The sequence below is a fragment of the Monodelphis domestica genome, chromosome 4 (assembly GCF_027887165.1).
Source record: "Monodelphis domestica isolate mMonDom1 chromosome 4, mMonDom1.pri, whole genome shotgun sequence".
Classification (NCBI taxonomy): domain Eukaryota; kingdom Metazoa; phylum Chordata; class Mammalia; order Didelphimorphia; family Didelphidae; genus Monodelphis; species Monodelphis domestica.
The window spans coordinates 143,392,922-143,417,941 of NC_077230.1; the positions used below are offsets into that span (position 1 = coordinate 143,392,922).

Sequence of the window (25,020 nt, forward strand, 5' to 3'; positions counted from 1 at the left end):
GCACACACTGGCCCTAGGTCACTAAATCAGCTGACACGATATAACACTGATCACAAAATTCAAACGGAGTCTCAAAGGGTCTGAAACAACTGAACACAGTTCTTTGCATGGTCATACAAGAAAAGTGAAACCACCCTGAATCCTGTATTTCATCCTACAAACAAGTAAACAGATGCTTATAAATAGAATATAATCTGCTGGGGGATAATCACTAAGAACTAGAAAGAATAGGAAGAGACGGGATTCTAAGAGAAAGCTGTGAGAAAAAAGAGCATTGTAGGCATTCTGTGAAAAGGCTGAAGGCCCGATGAGATTCCATACTTCACAATTTGGGGACAGATCAGACATACTTATACAATTTACATAATTTCTTCCTATTTTCATTCCTTAACTTGTCTCCATCCACTAGAAATTACAGTGGCAGACCTTACCATAAAACTGTCTTGCTGGTCTTCAGTAACTACTATGCTCAAAGGGTTCCCCCCAACTCAATGTACTGCATACACGAAAAGCCTTATTATCCTATTTCCTAGATATAACACCTGCACAGCTCAGACAATGGCACCCAATGGGGCGGCTATGGTCAAATTTCTTTACTGTGATCTTCCTTTCTCATTATGTTTGACATTTCTGAAACTGAGTTTTATTGCATTCTCTCAGCTTATGGAAGTGGTCTGGGGAAATTAGACTTAATAGAGAAGTAGAAACCATAGGGAGAAAAAAGAAAAGGAAAGTGAACTGGAAAGAAAGTGGAATTAAAATGTTATTTTGGTAAACTTCTGCAATAGTGAAAACAACAAACAATTGTAATGTGAGTTAATTACTGACCTGTCAGGAGACTAGAGCACAAAGGTTATGCCCCACATTACTACAGCTGCCACCATGAGGAATCATTTTAGCTGGGGAGGGGAAGGTGGGAGGAGAAAGAAAAGGACACCCTATGACATACCATCATAAAATCTTTCCAGGGGATAGAAATGGACTTTCTGAAAAATTGTATCTGTATGTTGAGTTGCCTGGTTTCTGCAGTATATATTTAGAGTCTGATACTTCCTGCCTAGGGTAAGAACAGGTTGCCCTAACATCTGGGAGGCACACCCTTGTTATACACTTAGTACTTTTTATCTGACTACAGATAACTCCTCAGCAGAATGTAAATGCATTGAAGGAAGAAACTTTTTCAATTTGTCCCCTCCTATCCAGGACCTTGCACACAGCAATTGCATAATAAATATTTGTTGAATCAAGTTAAATTTGATTCCATAACTTTCAGTAGGAGAGGAATTCTACCTTGAATGGAGGTCTGTTTCATAGTAAACACTAAGTAAAATCATAGCCAGAACTGGTGGAAAAAAAGAATGTCTCAGTGTCATCCCAAAATTCCAGATCATAGAATTTCCAGATCATTAGAACTTGAGACAACCTTAGAGGTCATCAAGTTTAACTTTTCCCCCAGCCCCATTTAAGGAAGCTGAGGCCCAGAGAGACCATCACTTGCCCAGTTTTTACTCTCTCTGATCCTTTTTGGGCAAGTCACTACATAGCTCTGTGCCTCAGTTTCCACATCTGTAAAAGAGAGGGTTGGACAAGGCCATCTTTAAGGTTTCTTTCGTCTCTACATCTGTTATTCTGTGAAATAGCAAAGCCAGGAATTTGAACTTAACTATTCCAAACCCTAAGTCTAGAGTAATTTTAGTTATGGGACAACGCCTCATAGCACCTAAGGTTATTTTTCTTTTTAAAACATTAAAACATATATCCTACATAAGTATAGCAGCTCTTTCTACCAATAGGGCAATTTTTTTTCCAAAATCAAACTTTCATAATACTTCTCAATTCTTTTATAAGAAGAAGAAGTTTTTTTTAAATCAGGAATTGGCTAAATAATTTTATAATTAATATCCTTTGAATTTATAATCTCATTAGATTTAGATCACTACCTAGTATTCTGTTCTCTTCAGACAATGCAATCAATCAACATTTATTAAGCACCTACTTTGTGTCAGGCCCTGTGCTAACTTCTAGGGCACCTTGCTAAGCATTTAGCTTACTTTTCAAGCTACTAAGAGGTCAATGAGTTCTGGCAAACAGTATGGCAGAGCAGGAAGCCCCAATATATTGGCATTCTGCAGACCTGAGTTCTGCTCCCTGATATAAACTATTGACTAGCTCTATGACCTTGAGCAAATAATTTGACTGCTCAGTGTCAATTCCTCCTCCTGTGAAATGAGGGGATTAAATTGGATGATCTCTAAGAACCCTCCCAAATCCACAAATTCTATGCTATTCATTCCCTTTAAGTACTTATTTAAATCTCTTTTAGAGGAAAGAGAGCCTAAAAAGGCCCCTTACCCCCTCAAAATGGCATGCAGCCAAGTCCCAGCATAATTAACATAGTTCAACCAATTATCTAAGGAGCAATGCTTTAAATTTGTAAACAGAAAAAGCATCACATTCACTCCTATTTTGTGTTGTGAGTGGGAAAATCAGCCCCAAATTACAAGGGGATAAAATCTGTTGTGGGGAGCAAAAGTTTGTCTGGTTTCTTTCAAGTGTCTTTTAGTCCCTGCTTCCTGTTTTTAAGAGAGTATTGAAAGTGGAAGTATTGAAATATCACAAGCTATTCTTGTTCTCCTGGCATGTATAAAACCAGGAAGCCCAGAAAAACTCAGAAGCCAATCTTAGGAGATTTATATTTCAATTCACAGCTTGGGGGTATTCATCTGGATGAGTTTCTGCAAAGCCAATGGATTTTCAGAGGCTAAAGGATTTGAACCCAGGTGGAAAATATGTCAAGTGAAAGAAGCTTTCATATTTTAGTTCATTTCCTCAACCTACATTTCTGTAGTCTCTCTCATACACATCATTCTTACTGAAGACAAAGACCTAGTTGAGTATGGATAGTCACCCTAATTGTGATAAGCCACAAGATGAGAATCATGCATTAAAACTACATGATGGGAGCCCCAAACTGTTAAACTGATTGATTTTAGGTGTATAATGAGATGAAATTTACAACAAAATTAATTGACATATTTAAGGAAATGCATGATTGATGGTTGTGTTACATGGTAGTTGGGTTTAAGTGGTAAATAGTTTTTCTAAATGAATATAATTAGTATTACTTTTATATAACCAAAAGAAGCATTTCAAGGGTCAACTGGGGGGAAGAAGGAGGAGGTAGAAAATCAACAAAAAAAAGGAAGTTGGGATTACCTTTCTAGACTCTTCCATCAAAGATGCAGAGGAACCCAGGGAGCTCTTTCTCTGGCAGCTGGTTCATACAACTCTTGGATTTATAAGTGTATAATTTGGCAGTGGAAAGAGTATCAGGTTTGAAGCCAGAGAACCCATGTTCAATCTTGCATCTGGTATTGGCTAAATGACTTTGTCTAAGTCACTTAACTCTAAGAAGCTTCAGTTTTCTCATCTGTATAATGAAGTGGAGAGTTGGGGGGGGGGGGTAGATGGCCACAAAGGTCCTTTCAAACTATAAATACTATACTACAAAGGGTCATAGAATCCTACCACATATTTGCTTAAGGGTGGGTAGTCTTATCTACTGTGTAGTATGATTCCTCCTTCTGCATTATTGAGAAGCAGTATGATACATTCAAAAGAAGACAGAGGGCCTGGGTTCAAATTCTGACTATACCATTTGCTGTTAGTATGACCTTGGCAAGTTACTTCTACTCTATGGGCCTCAATTTCTTCATATGTAAAATGAGTAAATGAAGCAGATCAAAATGAAAATTCCTTTTGCTTCAAAATCTGTAGCTTCTCCCCTTGCTTTGTATGCCTCTCCTGCATCATTTTGTAGGATTTGGGGGCTTTGGTTCACTGGTGGAAGAATGACAAGTGGAAGAGACTAGGGCAAGTTGCTGTAACCAAAGTCATTGAGTTTAGAGGGACAGAAGAGATGTGATAAATAGCCCAGCCACCAGAAATGGGGATAAAAAAGAAATGGGAGATGCCATGATGGAATGGCAGGAGCCATATAGATATTAGCTGGGAATGGAGAGCAGGAGAAATCACTATTAGTAAAAAAGCACCAACATGCAGAAGTTCTACTTTCTACCAGATTGTGAGTCTGTGGTAAGGGTGTTGCAATTTTCACATTCCTAAGTTTCCATATATAGTTTATCTATTTTAAATGCATGAGTTGAAGGTTAGTTATGAATTGTGTTGTATTATTCACAATTCTTTGCCTATTCACTGGAAGAAGAGCTGTGAGGTCGAAGCTAATTGAGCTGTCCATTTCTTAGCTTTCCTTGGTTTGGAGTAGCCTATCTTGAAACTGCCTCAACAGAAGGGAGAGTATTGGATGTGAAGCTGAGTGGTAAAGGTTCTCTTCTGATCGTTTCACTTTTCCATGCTAGCAAGAAAGCATTATATACTTTGATCATGTTCTTTCTTTTTCTATGGAGAGTTACTCCATTTAAGAAAGTGTAATTTTTTTGGGGGGGTGGTAAATCCACACTAAATATGTCTCCTATTCAACAAGTTGATCCAGAAATACAGAAAAAGGTAAAGTGGAAGATCAAAATCAATCCATTCTCTGCAAACCATGGAGGGTTTACTAGTTTCCTGTCACTTCCAATCTGCTCGATAAAGCACCATAACCTCCAGGATGAGCACGGTACCTAGATCAGGAGCTTTAAACTTTGTATATATCATTGACCTCTTTTGTGTACTTGTGAGTATGACCCCATCTCAAAATATTTAAATTCATAAAATAAAATATATAGAATTGCAAAGGAAAACAACTACTTTGACTAACTTATCAAAATACTAAAGAGAGAAAATCCACTTTGTAGACAGCAGGTTAATATGTTTTACCTAGATCTTTATAACTTTTGTTGAGCCGAGTCAGGTTAGTAGTTAATAGTGGGACTTGATAATTAACAGTGTTATATTATATCCAATATAATTGGACACTTAGCTAGCTTAAGAAAAATGAGGTGATTCTTCCTATTTCAATTCACTGTAGCAAAGGTTATTTGACCATCGTAGGTCAGAGAGGACTAGATCAGTGATAGCTCAGGAACGTAAGGTACTGCTAGGAAGGGCAAGACTGGTTTAAGTACTGAAACTGTGGGGGTCCTGGGAAGTCAATGCTGGAATGAGAGCACTTGTAGTCCAGGAGTGGAGACAAAGGAACCCAAGAAACCAAACTGTCAATTTATCATTATCCTCTCACTTTTCTATGAAGGGGAAAAGCACAGGACAATTTGCCCAGAACAAAAATGCCTTATATTATATTCCCATCAAACAAGACAACCAGACATTTTTTTCCTGACCCTACTTGGGTGGTTTTCCTCTAGCTTACCTGCTGCCACAGAAAGTTATCTGCCTGGAAAAATATAAAGAAAACCGGGGATGTTTCACAGGGAGAGTCATAGATCTTTAAAGGTGTTTTATATATGCAAAGTATGGTGAGAAATGTGCTAAGCACTAAAATGGTGGTGAGTAGAAGGAAGATTCAATTATTGTCACTGGGGAGCTTACCTTAAAAATTGGAAATAAGATATCCTCTGCACAGGAGACTGTGAGAGGAAAATAAAAGCACAAAAGGAAAAAAAAGGTTAAACAAACTGTGAAGACCTAGGAGAATGCAAATGAAGGCAGTGATCAGAATGGGGAAGATTTATTAGGGAAGATTCCTATCTTAAAAAACATGGATATAGGATATGATCTGAAAAAAAATTGTTGGCATAGTACAGTGTGTGAGGAGGGAAACCTTCTAATGAATAGCATGCTGTCAAAAATAATAGTGGGAAAGCATAAGAGTCCTGGAAGGAGATCTGCCTGCTTGGAATTGAAGGGTTTGAGTTGGAGAACAGCAAGAAACAAGGTTAGTTAGTCAAGTAAATAAGCACCTGCAAGAGGCCAGAGTCTGTGCTAAGCACCGTGGGAACAAAGATGAAGGCTAAAGCTCTCAGGAAGCTCAGTCTAATGGGGAGAGTTGATGTTCAGCCAAACCAGACTCTTTTTAATCCCAACAACCAGAACTATCCATGGGATTTCTTGTCAAGGATACTGGAATGGTTTGCCATTTCCTTTTCCAGTGGATCCAGTAGTTCTTTTTTTTGTCAGACAATCCAATGTTAAAAAGTGAACTTCCCAAGGTTCCATAGCTAGGAAAGGTCTGATACTGGATTTGAATTCAGGTTTTCCTGACTCTAGGCCCATTGAGCCAGAGCTACCTTTCTAATGGGGCAGAAAATATGCCAATTACTATTTTCAAACAAGACATACATATTTATATTTCATATGCAATTATATTTATATATTACACATTTATTTTTATAATTTATTTTAATATTTTGTTCTATATATTAATATAATATATTATAAAATAGAAAATTTGTGTTATAAAATAAAATAAAAAAATTTAAATAATTTATATTAATATACTTAGTATATTATATATGTATAGTATATATGTACATAATTGAAGATAATATTAGATAGAAGTTACTGATATTTATGAGGACTGGAAAGGCTTCTTACAGAACATGACACTTTAGGTGAGAATTCTGGGAAGTCAAGGAAGCCAAGAAAGAACAGGTAGAGATGAAGGGACTCCTATGAGAACAGGATTCTCTAAGGGCCTGGAGGCAGGAACAGTTCAAAAGGAAGAGAACCAAGGCAAAGTGGACATTGTTATGATAGAATGGGATCCTTAAAGGCACAATTAATGCATGTCCTTCCTATGCACCACTGCTGAATGACAACATGGTGAGAATCACTGCAAATGTAACAATCATTATTGAAATTAAATTTCTATATATATATGTATATATATACATATATATATATATATATATAGCATAGTGACCTATAGATATTAATATTCCTTGAAAATTTTGCTTTTTATACATGGTTACAAGACATTAATGGATCTAAGTCCAACCCTGTTAACTTTTTCCTCCTTTCCTCTCACACTTTCCTACAAAGAGTAATACTTGGCATTCAAATCTAACTGGTCATTCCTAAAGTGTTCCAAGATCATTTAAACCCAGGCAAGAGATACAGCCTGGATCCTCAATGACTACTCATTATTTCATTGTCAAAAATTTGCTACAATGTAATTTTATTCTTATTATAGCAGCTACCTTCACAAATGTCATCAGATTCGTTGCCTTTTTTTTTTTGAGGTGATAATCATTGGGCTTTTTATGGAGAGAAACAGACTTATAATGAAGATTTTAAGCAGAAAAAACATAATATGCAAACAAAAGCTTTCTTTCTGGTATATACTTTACCAACAGATAAAGGATATTAAAGAAATGATCTTTTATCTTTCTACATATGATTAGATTTAGCTTGACTTTTTTTTTACCCTTTTTCTCCTATCATTTATAGAGGATTCTAGAATAGAATTCCTTTAGAACAAGAGATAAGATCTTATGCATGCTTTAGTGACTATAAAAAATAAATTGCCCTATCAGAGTAGGCCTATACATAATTACATATGCATGTATGTAATAAAAGGAGCAATGTTTCCCAGTTACCAGAGGATTCCTTCTTGCAGTCCTAGATTAGCCAGACAGGGGATCTTTGGTCTGCTTAAGTGTTGCTTTGGATTCATGATTTAATTGGTCTTCTTTCCTTATTTGTGACTTTGGCTGCAATTTTTTTAGTGTATGACTTTTCCAAACCTTCATTTATACCTAAGATTTTTTACATTCTTTTCATTTCCTCCTACAGCCATAACTGCCACTTGTGTGGCACTTCCAGGTTTGCAAAATACTTTACACAGATGTGCTCATTTAATCCTCTCACCAATCCTGTGAAGAAGGTGCTACGATTTTCCCCTTTTTTTCAGCTGAGGAAATTCAGATTGAGAGAGATTGAGAGAAACTGAGAGAAGGAAACTGAGACTTGCCCAAAGTCACACAGTCGCTGCCTTGGGAGAAATTTGAATCCAGGTTTTTCTGACTCTGAATCTATTACTCTATTTTTTATGTTGATGTAGTAATAGGAACTGGGTCTTCACTGATTCAGAGTATTCCCAGATCAGGAAATTCTCTCTACTAATAGAGGCTAACTCTATCTCTGTAGTATGTAGTGTTAGAAAAATGCCTCCAGCACTTAGAGATGAAGTTACATGTCTAGGTCACACAGCCAGTATATGTCAAGGTCTGGAAATGAGCTCCAGTTTTCTATTTTTTATTACCTATGCTTTTATTAGCCATCTTAACTTCCTCTTTCTTTTATTTCTCATTTTTCATTGGTAACAATTACGGATGGATTATCTTTCAAAATATGTTTCAAACTTTGCCTTGCTCCTATGTGTCACAGTTTCCAATGAGGCTGTCATGGTAATAAGACTTCTGATACTGGCGATGTGCCTGACCTTAGCCTCTTCTCAAACACTCTGGCAAAAACCAATCCATTCACTTGAAGGATGTTGGGCCTAAAAGATCAAATAATTGAGTCCAATGTGCATAATTCATAACTTTAGGGGCTCCCAGTTCCTTTATCAATCATAGTAAGGCAAATAATGAAAAGAATTCCTGAAGCAGTGAATCATAGGAAGATTTTTAATGGCATTAGGCCACTCATCCCTTTCTACTATCATGGCAGGGGCTGGAAATTCCCAGAAAATGATAAGCAATCATTATTCTTGCTTCTATTTTGTACTCCCTTTCTCTTGTTATTTCTCTCTGCAGGATCCATTAGCTATGGAATGGGAATCTCTTGAGGAATTGTAGGCAAAGATGGAAAGGATGGGGCCTGATATCCATTCCAAGGCCATGATGACACCTTAGCTTTTTGCCCAAATCTTAGTTAAAATTGGAGGTGGAGAAAAGGAAGCCCTTTCTATATCCATTCTAAAGTCTTGACCTCCGTTTTCATTTTAAAACTGAATATAAACTTTTTTTTTTCTGCAACATTTATATTGCTCTCTCCTGAGCATCCAATTTATTTCTATATTCTACTGGGAAGATATAATCACAATTCATCTCTTTTTGCCATTTTCTGTGTTGTTACTTTTGCATCCTTAAATTCTTCCAAACTGATTTTTATATCGAGGTTCATGAAAAAGGGAATTTAATGTGAGGCCTATGTCAAGCAAAGTCAGGGACATCGGAAGATGCTAATTGGTCAGAGAATAACAATTTAATCTTCTCCACTGCTACATTTTTTTTCTTTGTGGGTGATAAAAAAGTGTGATGGTGAAGTCAAGGTCATGAGTCTGATACTCATGTGAACCAGTTAGCCCTGCCCTTTTTCAGGACCAAAGACTTTTGCCTTAAAACTTTTAGGACCAAGTCTTGTGCTTATATGCATTAGGACAAAGAATGGACTAGGCAAAAGGTTATGAATCTTTCAGTGATTTTTTAGAAAACAAAACAAAACAAAACAATACTAATACACATCACTACACTCTAGATACCAACACAATGTCTGCCTGCAAGAAGATGGAGTTGATAGTTTTTCCCCACAGAAGTCTTTCCTTTAAGTATTTCCTTGTTGTTGATAGTGTGCTTTGGGGCTCACTCTATCCTACATACTTGTTTTATTTGAGTAATCTCTGTCTACTTTTGAAGTCCTTTAAGCCTGTATAATTTTCTCACATATTAGAGGCTCCTTAATTGATAAAAACAACTACAAAGTAATTACTCTGGTCTTTAGTACTCAGAAGCTGTCTTTTACATTTGTTTAATCTTTTTACCCTAATGATTAACAGGCAATGTTATGTTCTGCTAAGACAATGTATATTCTTAAAATAATATAATATTTTTGAAAATATTTTTCAGGATAACACTCTAACATGCAGAGTTCTACCAATTCTGATACCTCTGCAGAAAATCAGAATTCTTCCCACCAAAGCACAGGAGCTGTACAAATGAGGATCAAAAATGCCAACAGTCACCATGACAGACTGAGCCAAAGTAAATCCATGATCCTTACCGATATTGGGAAGGCCACTGAACCTGTAAGTAAAATACCCTAGGTTTACTACCATATAGATTTTTAATGTTAACATTTTTTTTAAAAAGAATGAATTACTCTTGCTCTAGCTCTTCTAGTAATGTGCATAAGAAAACTGCTTCTGTAATGTGTTTTATCTTTCCTACTTATAGTCATAATAACATCCCCCTGCCCCCAGTTGTGAGAGGAAGAGCTGGGTTTAATCCAGAGTTATAAAATGGATTTGGTGGTAGACTGAAGAGCACCTTTGACTCGTTTTAAGGGCCTCCACTATCATGCTTCAGTGTCATAAAAATAATGAGGCTACGCTAGCATGTGGTGTTTGTACTTCCAAATACAGTACATCACTTCCCAAAGCCAGGGGCTAAAATTAGCTAGAAACAAACTGAAAATTAAAAAAATCTTCCCCCAAAGAGTATCCCTTCTGAAAACTGCCAAATATTATGAGGTAACAATTTTTGGACATTGGGAGATGATGATGGTCTAAAGGACCAAGGGAGCATGGCTGCTTAAGGTTGGCAAGTTAGTAATTTTGTTGAGATTGTTTCTATCAGAAAGATTTGAAATGCAATAGTTAGAGATGAACTCTATTGCCAATTGTGTCCCTGCCCCTGCACTCATCCTGAGCTACTAAACGAACTGATTGCTATGAGTCTCCTCTGGTTAATTTTCTTCCATAATGGTGGTAACTTGCAGCTGAGGCCATATGATGTTACAAAATTATTGATGCAATGTTAGCCACTCTTTTGTACTCCATATCTATTTTGTTCTCACAGCAAGATCAAGAGCGAGAAATGGGTGAGCTGGGGACAGGCTCTGAGTCCCAGTCACCCTTCTGAACCATGTGGGCTATTAATTGGGTGTTCTGTTAATATAGTAGGTGCCCATGAAATATTCAGATCCCTAACTGAGTTATTAAATGGAATAAACTTGCTGGGTAGCCTGTTACCAATTGTATTTATTCTGCATTTTTCATTCCAAGTTCAATTGCAAAATTAACCCACAGCTATTTCTTCTCGGGAGCTGGAGAAATATATGATTTTAATCATCCTTTCTTCAGTCGACTTAGACAAATTTGGCATTGGGAAGGCAATGATTATATTTCTGGAGTGAGAAATATCTCTTTAGATCAAGGTAACTAATGAGAGATTCATTTCCCTTTATTTACTTTCTCATTTGAAACTATCATCATCAGCTGGAAATGCATTATGAACCTGACTTAGCTTTTCCACGAACTACAATATTCCTCAACCCTGAACTTGAGACAGTGTTTACAGTAAATTATTGGAAATGCTATAATGTATTATCAGTAAGAACTGTACCTTTGAAAAAGTTTAAAAGTTAAGTATATTTAATGATGCCTAACATATTTTATTGGCTGTGTTTAACAAAAGGCACTAGGCTGCAGTTGTTTTTGACAAGCATGAAAACATCACAGCATGAGACTGCAGAAGGAATTATGTAGAGAAATTACAAGTGATCCATCTCTCAATGAATTATCCACCTCAATAGCCTGCAGAACTCAGCTACCAATTAACACCTACTTTATTACATGTTGGGATGTACTTAATAACTTTCATGTGTTTATGCACTATTACCTTGACTGATGCCTCTTGTACAATTAGGCATAATTGGCATATCAATATGCAAAAGTTAAAAGGATTAACCCTCTTAAAACTAATGAGCATTTCTGTATCCAGCTGCTAAATGAGACAAAATTAGCATTTTTCACTTTTGGGCAGGATTTTATCATGCAGTTTCTCATTGTTGATATTACCTTGTTACATAACTTTAGTTTAGGGGGTTGTATACTGGACTGTTCGGGAGTAAGAGTTTGGTGAAGTTAAATGAGATGTAATTATCCTAGCCTTCATTTCCCGAATTCTTAGCGTGGACGATGTATATTTCTGGATAAGGAATAAAAAAAAGTTACTTTGGGTTATGTCTACTCAGTGTATAATCACATAAAAGGGGTATTTTCGCTAGGATATGTCATTTCACCAAGAAAACTTGGCTCAGATGTGTGATATTGAAAGCTTGCCATGGCACTAATTTCCTTTCTGTCTCAGTTCTTTTCATCTCTTTTTGCCATGCACAATTTTCTGACTAGATATTGACAGAATGAAAAGTATTTTGGCATATTTATTCAAACAAGCCTGTTAAAGTTATCTACTCAAGCCAAACTAAGAGCTCAATTAGGATGGGGGTTAGTGATGGTGATGGTAGAGGTAGAAGATAAGGGCAAGGAGATCATTGGATCACCGAGTTAGAGCAAAAAGGATTTTTAAGGGTTTTCAAATCTAATAATCTTTACAGATAAGGAAACTGAGGTGCAAAAAGGTTAATTTACTTGGCCAAGGTCACACAAATAGTAAGCGACAGATCTCATAAATTTAGGAATATGGGGAGACTGAGGCAGGTAGAAATTAGTTTCTCTCTGCAAGGAGTATTATATTTTTTAGAGGTTTATTAAGGATTAAGGATTAAAGAATATACAAGTAAGAAACATGTGCCTAGGCCAGAGGCCTAGACAAAATAACCTCACATTATGGTTGCCTCTGCTCCAAAACGGAAGTCCAAAAAAAGAGAGGCCCAAAAACCTTTGCCACCAGCTTAAATCCTTCCTCGATCTCCGCCCACCTCAGAATTCCCGTGAGATTACAAAGCATTTTGGGGAAGGGGAGCAAGGGCTTGTGGGGATTGAAGTCCAGAGTTCAAATCTCAATTTTACATAAGGAACATAGTTAGCTACTCAATTAAAATACAATTTCAGTGCAGAGTACTGAAAACCATATTGACCTGGGCAGTAATAGATTTGACTTCATTCAGACTAAGCTTTAAAATATTTTGACATCTTGGGCACAATGGTGATTTTGCTAGGCCTGGTGAAGGGTGAATAGAATACCGGAAGACCTGAATTTGCCTCTCCTTCCATGATACTTATTAGCCATGTGACTAGACAAGTCATTTCACCTCTCTACCACAATTTCCTCATCTTTAAAAAAGATAATAACACCTAACTTACAAGTTGGTCAAGAGGATTGAATATGTGACACATTTTGCAAACCGTAAAGTGTTCTATTGGCCATTTGTAGTGTATTTGGTGATAGTAATGATGAAAATCACATTTAAAAAAGAAACATTTAGATATTCAAATAAACTATGATCTCATTGGTACAGGTGTTCCTTACAATTTTACGGATTGTAATAATGATGATGATAATAACTTCAAAAGATTAAAATTTTTTAAATATTCAAATAAACTATGAAAACAATTTTAGGGATTGAAACTAACTTTTTCTGCATAGTATACACGACTTGTACATTTTATATTTTTATTGCTATATATTATATTTGCAAGTGTGTGTATAAATAAAATCATTTAATGAAGGAAAGCATTTTTAACTTACTTTGCAATTCAGAACACAATTTAGAGTATGGTATATCATTGTTACATCTATATCTATCTATCTATCTATCTATCTATCTATCTATCTATCTATCTATCTATCTACATTCTCTGTCCTGATCTATAGCTTGAAGTAGATAAATGTAGTAAAGTGTATAATAGCCACCTTAATATGCATGTGGACATGCACCTATTAAGCTTATTCTTTTTCTCTCCTTAACATCCCGGAGGCAATTTAGACAGAGAAAATCAGTTATCAATGCCCCTGTTTATTATTGTATTGCTAATCTTTTAGAAATATATTAAATATGTCTCCTGTTTTCTTTAGATACCAAGTAATCATTTTTCCCTTGATCAATAGAGTAAAGCCTTTGCAAAATTAAAATAGCAGTCCAAACATTGCTACCTGGGAAATGGATAGAGCATGAATGCCTATCAGTGAAAGCGATCTGGTAACCTGTGTCTACAGGGACGAGTTCACTGGTCTAAGTAATCAGTAATCACTTCTACAACACCCAGAATTTATCTGTTTCAGGGTGGACTGACTCTTCCTTTCTATAATATGACAAGATAGGCAAAATATTCAGCTGCTATAAAAGTAGAGGCAAGTGAATTGTGCTCCTTAAAGGCTAAGAAAGCTAATGGGCAATATAGCAACTAGCTCATTCTGAAGGCTTAATGCAGTTTCTCATGGTTTCTAGTTGGTCTTATTTATAATAGGAATTCACTAGCATACTAGACAGCTTAGAATAGATATTAATAAAGAGTTTAAATAGAAGAAATCATGAAGCTGCAAACACTGGCTTTAGCAAGCCGGAGCAGTTTTAACATCTAATGCTGGTATCTCCTCCACAAAGATGCATGAATATTCACTATTTTCATCTCTCAAATCAGACCGAAGTTCATTGCTTCATTCATAACTAATGCAAATAATTCTGTGTCTTTTTTATTGGTATTCTGATTGAGGCTTAGGGGTCTCATCATTCAAAGATGTTAACATATCAAGAGTCCTCTTTGCTGCCACCAAACAGCCTGTGTTGTTTAATTTCTTCTTCTTTTTAAAAAAATATGTTATTGGGAAGACAGGAAACACTTTTCTTTTGTTCCTCATTCCTGTGATCATAGAATACTTGCCAAAGTTGTGGCTAGCCAAAAAGGCAGACATAAAAATTGCTAAAAATATAAGCCTTCTGTTGAGCAGAGTTTTGGAGAAATATTATGAGATTGCCGAGCTTGTCCGTGTTTACTTCAAATCAAGCTTATAGTCAAGTATGAGGCTTTGTTTGTATAAATTGTCCTGAAGTGGATCCTGATATTTAATTAAAATGACACTAAATCACATTGAATTGATAAGACTTGGCATCTCCAACAAAGGTAATTGCCCGTATTGGTTTTGTACAAAAATAGAGCTGCTTGGAAAATGTGCAGCCAACACAGACTGTCAACTCCATTTATAGATCGATATGTGAAAACCATTGATCAGGCAGGCATGTGTAACAGTAACACTTTGCATTTATTTGTTGTTTTTTTTTATACCACATTAAGGCTTACAGGATTATAGGCTTCCTAAATATTTTGACTTCCTCATAAATATATTATCTGTTGCATGTTAATTAAATGAGAGTCTGCAGCCATTTCTAAAATTGTTTTTAGTTTGATGATTTCCTTTTATTGCTGTGGATCGTCTGATCTGAAAATGGATTAGTTTCCTTCTGCATAAAGATTATTAAAGCTTATTTTAATGTGCCCTATTTAGTGTAAGATGTTGATGTGTTCCTGCTTTGAAAAATATAGATACTGACAATTATTTCCTCTTAGCAAGTGGCTGATCATCTTTATTAACTGGGCATTCTCAGCATCCAGCATAAAATTATTTCCTGGCACCAGAGCACAATATTATTTTGTCGGCGATTCAGAAAACCTATCTCGTTGATTTCTTCTGATAGACTTGTCTCTGTCTTTCCTCGATACATATGCATATGTCTGTCATATCTGACTTGTCGGTACAGACATCTGATCAAACAAATACTCCATACAAAAGAAGTAAATTAGGTGAGGTAAAGTACATTAGTCCTAAACAGCGATGATTTGGGTCCTGTTTCTCTCATTTGAGGATGCTTCCCATGGTCTCTCTCTATGTGCTGCAGTCTGTAGTTAACTCTTTCTTTTCTCATCGTTGTAAGAGCAGTGTTTCATTCCTAATCTCTACTGGACTCTCGAGTATGGCACACCACGTTAACCATTTTGATTTTCAAGTAGAAGCGAGAGCATGGTGGAAAGAGGTTCAAGCTAGATCTGAGACACAGATAGGACCTTGCAATAATGTTCCTTCTAATGGCATTTTCTTTGGCACCAAGAGGTCAATTTTATTGTGAATATCTTTTAATCCTGTCTATCTACATTTGTGAGTGTAGCTTTCAAGCTAATACTTCTGCTCTTGCCTTCCTACACAGTATTACGAGTATAGTAAAGGAGTCAGAATGTCAGAAATAGTAAAAGCCCGCGCGACACCAGGCTCAGGCACTACCAAAGCTAACTGGTCCAGCGTATTCCACACAGACAAAAAGCTTTAATAACTGGACTTTTGACCTTTCTACAATTTGCTGCAGAATTGGGGGAAAAAGATTAAAAAACCTTCAGTGCTTTTAATTTCCCTTTGCTGTTGAATCCCACATCATCTCATGCTGTGAAAATCTTTACTCTGTTTACTAAGCACAAATTAGGCTTGCCAAAGGTTGAAAAAGTTTATTAGTTCAGTTTAGAGGCCGGCACTTCAAAGAGATAGCTCGAGTCTTCCAAAGGAGTGTCAGTCGGTCAGTGCAGGGCCTGGGACTATTGAAACTTGGACAGAGCTAAATTTGTTTGTGATGTCCTACTGATTGAACGTGGCTATGAATGTACATGAGATACATTTTTTAAAGTTAGTCCTCTGATTACTAATTTGAATCCCAAACTCTAACCTTGTTAGCATCTGGACTTATTTCCATAATAACAACCCCTTCAGAACCTACAAAGTAATGAATAATTGACAACAAATGAAATGTTTTGATAGTTGTCGGCACAAAGCATGTTTAATGTTTTGTGTTGCTTCCTAGCTAATTATGTAGATGACACATTTGTCAGACCTTGACTGCCATTAGAAACGTGTTTCCAGAGGGGAGAAAAACAGGCTATTCATAGAGTAATTAACTAGAATGCTCAATGACCTGTGAGAGATTCAAATAGCTGCCAGTTCAGACATTGTTTTGTTACAGAAGCAGAGGGGTAATTAAAATTCCAAATTACAGTGCTATGATGAAGCATTTGTTTGTTGACAGTATACTCTTACTCTAGTTTGTTAATTCTTTTTTAAATTGCTTCTAATCCATTTTATAGCTTTAGGAGTTCCGTCTTTGAATTTACTGACAACTAATATTATGGTAAATTGTTCTTCAATGGAGTACTGCATGCTTGGCAGTTCCATGGGAGCACAAGGTGGGTGGGATGGAATAGCTATTCTTTCCCTAAACTGGCGTACCTTATGCTCTCATTGCAACACACGGACCACTAACAGGGAACATCTTGTTAAATATTATGTTCCTAATTGTGCATTAGCAAAGATGAGAAGGTAGGGAGTAAAGGATTTTTTTTTATTATTATTTAGGAAAAGGGTATTTTAGAGAATAATATCCAAAAGAAAAATACCCACAGCTCTAGCAAATGATCTTGAGGGGCATGTTGGGATAGTGGGGTTTACTTGACTACAGAAGATGCAACAGTCTGCAGGGAAAGCCTGATCAGATCCCACAAAGCATGGCACACTTCACATCAGTATCTTCCGTCCAGTGCCAAAGCCAGTATGAGGATCCACGGTTATCATAAGCTAAAATGTCTTTTCAGTAAGCTAGTGGGTTAAAGGATGGTGGAGATTGTTTCCAAATTCAGAGTTCTCAGGTTGTTGAAGCTATAAATGATATTCAAGCTCATTTAAAATAAAAAATAATGTGATTTGCTAAAAGTGGGAATATAGTTTTATTAAATAGATCTGACAGAAGTAACATGGTGTTTGATGCCGGGGAGCTGACAGCGGCATCGAGTGAGCTCTGATTATCCTGAAGACACTGTCAGCTAGGATTGATTTCCACTTTCTCCGTTTATGTAACGGTTCCTGTAATACAGCTGACCCCGCATCACGTTACCTTGTCATTTCTCTGCATGGATCAAGACGAGATGAGCTGAAAATAGCTAGACACTGACCTTGAACTTGCCAGAAAAGTGAAAAGTGACAGTGGTGGGTTTTTTTGGTTGGTTTTTTTTTTCCTTTTTGTAGTGCATGTACAAAGATGAAGGCGAACTCTGATTCTGTTGAGTTCACTATCACAGCACAAGGGGGCAGAGCAGTACTAGAGATTCCAGGTAAAACAGCTTCTACAGGCGCATGTGATAGCTCTGAGATCTGAGAATCAGAGCCAGAGGTCTCATTTTTAAACCTTAGTATAGACATAAAGGAGAATTACTGATGAATCAAAATCTTAGGTCCCCTAATGTTCATAATCAGTAATTTGAAAGTATATATGCTAATTAAAATGCTTACCTAATACCCCATATGGCATTAACCCCACTTCTCTCATCCTCCAAATTACTTAGTTTTTTTCCCATTCTTTGATTCTAATACTTCTCAATCTTAAAATAATTGAGAAATCTAATGAAATTACTCACAAACATACTGTAGATGAGGCTTGATAGTTTAACATTCCAAATGAAATGAATTTAAAACCTGACTTTTTGTAGAGAAGTAGAGAGAAATATATATATATATTTATATATATATATTAAAATGTATTAAGTAAAAAGACTTCAACAATAGTATTTTGAAGATTCAAACATTTATCAGAGGAGAGGACCTTAGAAAGCATTTAGTTTAGACTATATAGTTTCTCACTTTAATTTACAGATGAGGAATCTGAAGATCAATGAAATGTTTTCTTCTCATTGCTCTCCCCACCCTGGTCCCATCTATCTTCAAATACCTACAAATAGCCTCTCCCTCCTTTAATTGCTAAGTTTATTATTTTTTTAACATCATCACTGTCAAATATTATTTATTAACAATATGTGTTTCATGATATATTTACAAAATATGTGACTAAGTAACTGTCTCTGCATTCATATGATCATAGCTTTAGAGATGGACAGGGATTTTGTAAGTCATTTAGGTCATTTTACAGAAAATTTTACAGGAAACTGAGGCCTGAGATGACAAATGTCCTGTTCAAGGTCATACAGCTAGTAAGTGGCAGAGGTGAGATTCACACCTGAGTCCTCTTGAACAGGATATCAATTATGTCTTATAACGAACATTATTTCTGTACACACAATTTCAAAATGAAGCAGAGAATGGAATGTTAGGGGAGAAAGTTGGATACTAATTAAAATCTTCATCATCTATTTATCTCTGTCTGTCTATTCCCCAAATTATCTAGAAAATTGCTCATATGCATACTTCACCCCTGTAGACATAGCTTAGGGACACATTGATGCCTCTGAGACATACAGATGAGTTGGAGTATTTTCAGGAGATTCTGATGGATCACCAGAATTTCAAGAATAAAATAAAGACAGAATATAGCAGTGATGGGGTCTATTTGCAGTTACCGTCTTTATGTGATAAGCATTCTATTGACATTAGCCAGACTAGAAAAAAAACTAAGAAGCTTTCTTTTTCCCCTTCACTTAAGGCTACCATTTAAATAGGACTTTTCCAGACTTCGGGTTGCCCGAGTTAGAGTTCCTGATGATATAGACTGCATCACCACAGATTAAAGCTACTCCATGTAAAGTTGAACATGAAATCCATTCTCATTACCTCATCAGAACACAGAACAGTTCATTCTCTACTCAGGTTTTAGGGATGAGGATAGAACCCCTCTCTCCTGGGGGATGGTGAAGGGTTAGAATGGCTTCCAAATGGGCTATTAGCTCCTACTTCTGAGGTACAGGCTGGCTCAAAGGTGCTAGCTGCTGAAACCCTTCCCCAGAGTTTTTCTTCCCTTCAGTGTTTGCATACTTTTAATAAGGGACTCTAGTCCCTGATGTTTTGAGATTCGGTTTATTGTTACCATCTGTTTAATTACCCTCTCAGGTTTGTGTTGGGAAGCATGAAAGTATTTTATCCAGCCTCTGAATCCCTATGTTCCTAAAGAGATGTGGGTAAAGTACACGTCAGTTTTCAAAGAGCACATTAAAAACTGATAAACAGAACCATCTCCAAACAATAAAATGTAAGGAAATGGCATTATTTTTGACATTAATGTGCATTGCTTACAATTAGCAAATGTACAGTGATATGCCACTGTCCCAGAAATAACACCATCTTTTTGCATATAATCTCCATATACTTGCTTCCCCTTTTGAGATGATTGATTTTTATGACTCCTATTCACTTATAGTGAAAAGATACTATTTTTATTAGGGAAGTGGGATGGAATTTAAGCAAGAGCAGAACAGGGCTGGAATGTGTCAAAGAGGTTTAGAGATGAGTTAAAGTTTTAAATGGAGAAGCAATTGTAACAAAGATAAGGAAAAGAGCGCTTGTGATGAAATAACACAGGGAAAACAAGGAGATATGTCTTCCTTAATCATGTTCCTTTAATTATTTCTAAACCATTCAGAAATTTGCAGAGGTAGAAACTCATGGAGTCATACCATCTTTGCATTTTCCCTTTCACTTGATATTTTATTTTGGTTTCAAATACTTGTACTTACAATCAAATAGTTGAAAAATCACAAATCAAATAAATCAATATTGGATATTTGTATCATTTTAGATAGGGGTATGAAGGTATACTAAAAAATACTTATCAAATTGTGTTGAGGCTTGGCATGGAGTTAGAGACTCACTCTCAACCTCAGACATTTTAGAGGACTAGTTTTTTAATCAAATATAGAATGTGAAATATTTACTTTTTTAATGAAGGAAGCTTCAGCTAAATTTATTAAATAATAAATCAAATCAACTCAATGGTACTCTTTGAAATGAGCATCTTGTCTGGGGTTTCATAATTACATTAAGACTTTTTAGAGTACATTTGAAAACATCCTGAAATTGTACTCTGATTTCTATAATCAATGTAATGAACAAAAAATTTAATGTTTTTTCATTCTATTAAATAACTACAGTTGATTTCAAAATGCTACTGCATCAAAAAAAAGCAAGTAGTTGATCACAAACTTCCTTCAACTACTTTTGGGCACCTGACATGTTTTTCTTCCCACAGGGTAAAAAAAAAAAAAGCAAAACAAAACAACAACAACAACAAAAACCTCAAATGCTTCTTTAAATTTCCAATGAGAAGGGACATGTGTCTCCTTGCATTGAGTTGCATTATATCATATCATGGCATAAAGTGACCCAATATAGTGTGACAGGAGAGAAAAGCAATGGTTTTTTTGGGGGGACTGTATTTGCTATAATTTAAACCACAAAATGCAAAGGCAGGAATAAATTGTCAAGTCCTACACTTAGACCAAATATTTTGGATAGCAGATTTTTAAATTAAAGAGGTATTTAATTGTGCTTCATGAACTTAATGCAATATATATGTACAATTATATGTATATATTTCACATATATTATTATATTTCAATGTAATCAGTTTCCTTTATAATTCTATATAATTTTAATTTAGTGTTTTAATAACATGATTCCCATTTTTGTTATGGATTGGAGAAAAAGGTCTATGAATGCACACTTTCTGAGCTTTCTGTGTTTCTACCAGAGGAAATGCATTAGTGTATATTTTTGCTTTGGCTCATACTTTGTATTCAGTTTGCATTTGGCAATTTAAGCATATTTAAGTATCACCTGGAACTTCTGACCCTTTGATAGTCCTTTTCCTTTATTGTGTTTGTTGTTATTCAGTCTTTCAGTTCTGTCCAATTCCTTGTTATTTGGGGAGTGGCTTGTCATTTCCTTCTCCAGCTCATTTTAAAGATGAGCAAAGCACACAGGATTAAATGACTTTCCCAGGGTCTCACAACTAGTCAGTGTCTGAGGTCAGATTTAAATTCAGAAAAGATGAGTCTTCCTAATTCCAGACCTGGTGCTCCATCCACTGTGACAACTATCTGCCCCCTTTCCTTTAAATCTACCTCCTAAAAACAAAGGTAAAAAAAGCATATTTCTATAGCAGTTTCCAAAATGTTCTCCTATTAGACTGTGAGCTCCTTGAGAACCAGGGCTGTCTTTTGCCTTTCTTTATAATCCCAGCATTTAGCTCAGTGTTTGAAATAGGGTAAGTATTTTAAAATGCTAGTTGATTGCCTAGCTGATAACACTGTGAAGGAAAAGCCAAAGTATTATTATTTCTATAAAAACAAATCTCCCTGGTAACCCAAGAAAGCCAGTGGCCTTGACTTCCTTCAATATGGTGCCTCTCCACTTTAGGCTCATGCTCTGGGTTCTTTTTCCCTGTGTCCTCATAGTTCTATATGACCCACCCTTACAGCCCTAGAGAAAATTTCATGAGGCTTAGATTTGGCTCAAATGTAGAGGAATATAATCCACCACAATGAGATGTTTTATCTAAAAGCTGCTCCACTACCTTCTCCCTGTCTCCTGACCTGATTGGGCTAATGGATTGACCCTGGCTTCCCTGAGGTGGCTTCTTTCCCTGCCTTCTCCATTTTTCACAGTCAGGTCCACTCTCCATCCCTTGTGCCACCTAGCTGCCTCCTGATTTCATCAAATGTCTTCAAGACTCAGCTGAGTTCCCATCTCCTACAGAAAGTCTTTCTTAAGTCTCTCAGTTGTTAGCAACTTGCTTTCTGAGATTACTTCCATTTACACTGTTTATTTTGTATGCATGTAGTTTTCACATGCATAAAATGTTGCATTTTAAGGCAGCTGGATGGCCCAGTTCCTTAGAATGCTGAATCTAGAGTCAAGAAGTCCTGAGTTCAAATCTTGCCTCAGAAACTAGTTGTATGGTCATAGACAAGTCACTTAATTTATCTGTGGTTATACCTCATCTATAAAATGGGGATGGGGATAATGATAGTGCCTACCTCCCATAGTTGCAATTAATGAATTTACATGTGTAAAGTGCTTTTCAAGCCTTAAAATTCTGTATAAATGATGATATTGTTGATAATGATAATGATGATTATCTTCCTTTTTCAGATGTGAACCTCTGAGGGCAGCGATCATGTCTGTGCCTTTCTTTGCATCTCCAGCATTTCACATTTTTTTTCTGAATATAGTTGAGAATTTAGTAAATGGTCACTAATGATTTATTAGATATGTATTTAATCACTAGATGACATTGCTAGTCACATAACTGATTTTATCAAAATGAATCAGTGAGGGAAAGTCCATATTCAATACTCCTGATCTCACACCAGGGGGAGCTCTGGGGAAATGCCAACATTGTTGTCCCCAAAGCCAGTGCCCTTCTCTCCCACAGATTCATCTCTCTCTGGATAGCCACATTTCTTTTTTTGGTCTAACAACATGGTCAGTGTGGATTTATCGAATTAGAATATGTCTTAGGAAACCTACTTTCTATTCCCTGAAGCTGTTATATTTCACTAAAACCCAGACACAGAACCATGACATAATGGTACTAGCCAGAGAAACATGTGCTTAACTGTAGATAGTATCAATCATTCATTATTCATTCATTTATATTTGTTTGTTTACTTATTTATTCATTTATAGGCACAGAATCACCAAAAGGAATAAAATTACATTTAATTAAATAATTACCATGCAGGCTATCTGCCTGAAGCTTTTCTGAGGGATTGTTTCATTTTTTTACTTTGCGTTTCTAGAGTCAGGATGACAAAGAAGATTTCTGGCATTGGAGGCAGAAAACCCTAGATTTCCTGTAACATACTGATTGTGTGACTCTGGGCAAGTCAGTGCTTCAGCTTCTCTCTAAGATTCAAAATTGTGTAGAAGTTACTGTCATACATTGGTACAGGAAGTTTTCTCATCAGAATATTTTCTATGGCAGTGAAATAAATCATTCATCCAATCTCTGTCCTCTATACAGCAGCTGGCACATAGTAGACACTCAAATTTCTATTGATTGATTAAAATAGAGTTTCCAAATGGCACGCCACTCATAGCTTTACTCATGGTAAGTTGGTGTGCGGATGGAGAAATTCTCGTCCTTTTTTGCCTGCAGTTCTGTTTGTAAAAAGTAACCTCCAATTCTCTCTGACTGCCTCCAAGGTCAGTTCATCAGCTGGACTGAATAAACTTTGATTTCACTGACTGCCTTGCCCATTGCCTGTGGATCTAGGGGATGTAATCAAGGGCAGGCCAGACACAAAGGAATAGTCTCTGTGTCCTGACTGCTATGTTGCATTCTGTCTCCCTCTGTGTCCTTATGGCAGAGATCTGTGTCATGTCCATCTAAATCTCTTCTAGTCTGCTCTTACTTCCTCCTTCTCTGTCTCCTTAGGGGATGAGAGCTAGGATGGGTGCATAATCTTCTATAAAAACTTCATACTTTCTTGTTTAAGAGAACAAGTATGCCTTACTTTGAGAGATGACTTCCTAAGAACTTCAAGTCCTAGAGTTCCTTAGTTCATCCTAGATGCCACTCTTTCTTACAAAGCTGTCACAAATGGTGTATGTCAAATAGGTACAATCTCACTGGATTAGCATCCAGTAGAACTTTGTTCAAGATCTGGTCCTTCCATTAACAAGCTATATGACATTGACTTGTATCTATTGTTTTAACCTTTACCTTCTTTCTTAGTATCAATTTTAAGACAAACAAATATCATTACTTGGGCAATTGGAGTTGTGATTTGCCCAGGGTTGCATAGCTAGGAAGTATCTGAGGCTAGATTTGAACCCAGGTCCTCCTGATTCCAGGTCTGGTGTGATACCTAGCTGCCCCTACCAATATAGATATTAGCAAGTTATTGTGCCATTTAGAATTTTTCTTCAACTGTATAATGGAGGTCATAAGACCTGGTCATTCTTTTTCATAGGTTTGTGGTTAGGTTCAACTGAAGTAATGTTTATAAAATATTATATGGAGGATGTTATGGTTTCTTTTATTTTTGTGGTTGGGTTAGGATAAGAGGATGAAATTGAAAGATGTATATACTGCTTTTAGGGATACTTGGTATCAAGCCACACCATTTCCCCCTATGGCTTGAAATCCTCATATGGCTAGAAAAAATGGCAGTTTCCAGGATAGAAAATCTTTGTGTCATCAGACTCTGAAATCAGTATTGATATCCACCTATCCTGTGAAATCTTTGAAAGTATACACCAGGGTGGCTAACTTGTCCCACCCTGGGCTAGTTGCAGTTAGCTAAAAAGACAAAAGAATTCACTACAGTTTAAGACAAAGTACCTTTCACCTCCTCCGGATTATTTCAAGTACTCTGGAATGTGAAATAAAAATCATTATTTTGGACCCCTAGTATTATATATATATATACACACTCTTCCTTGATAGAAATTTCAATGTGAATAAAGACAAAAGAAAACTTCGAGAGCCCTATTTTACAATCTTAATTAACTCCTTATTAGCTGTATGAGCGTGGGCAATTCATTTAAACTCTTCTGACTTTAGTTTCCTCATCCCTATAATGAAGAGGTTGGGCTTGATAGCCTTCACTCTCTATTCCAATCCTGTTTTTTATGATTCTATGAATTTTCA

At 36.3% G+C, this 25,020-nt stretch overlaps 1 protein-coding gene across 5 annotated transcripts in view; it reads left to right on the top strand.

Moving 5' to 3' along the window:
- The window catches only part of ARHGAP15 (Rho GTPase activating protein 15), an 892,738-nt gene that overhangs the window by 48,977 nt on the left and 818,741 nt on the right, over positions 1-25,020 (top strand). For 4 of the 5 annotated variants that reach the window (XM_056793814.1, XM_007494120.3, XM_056793815.1 and 1 more), the window contains exon 2: positions 9,771-9,949. In XM_056793814.1, coding sequence (XP_056649792.1) covers positions 9,785-9,949 — 165 coding nt within the window. In that variant the 5' untranslated portion in view covers positions 9,771-9,784. Of the gene's footprint in view, positions 1-9,233; positions 9,328-9,770; positions 9,950-25,020 lie in introns of those variants that run through there. The other variant, XM_001364610.4, reaches the window with a different exon arrangement.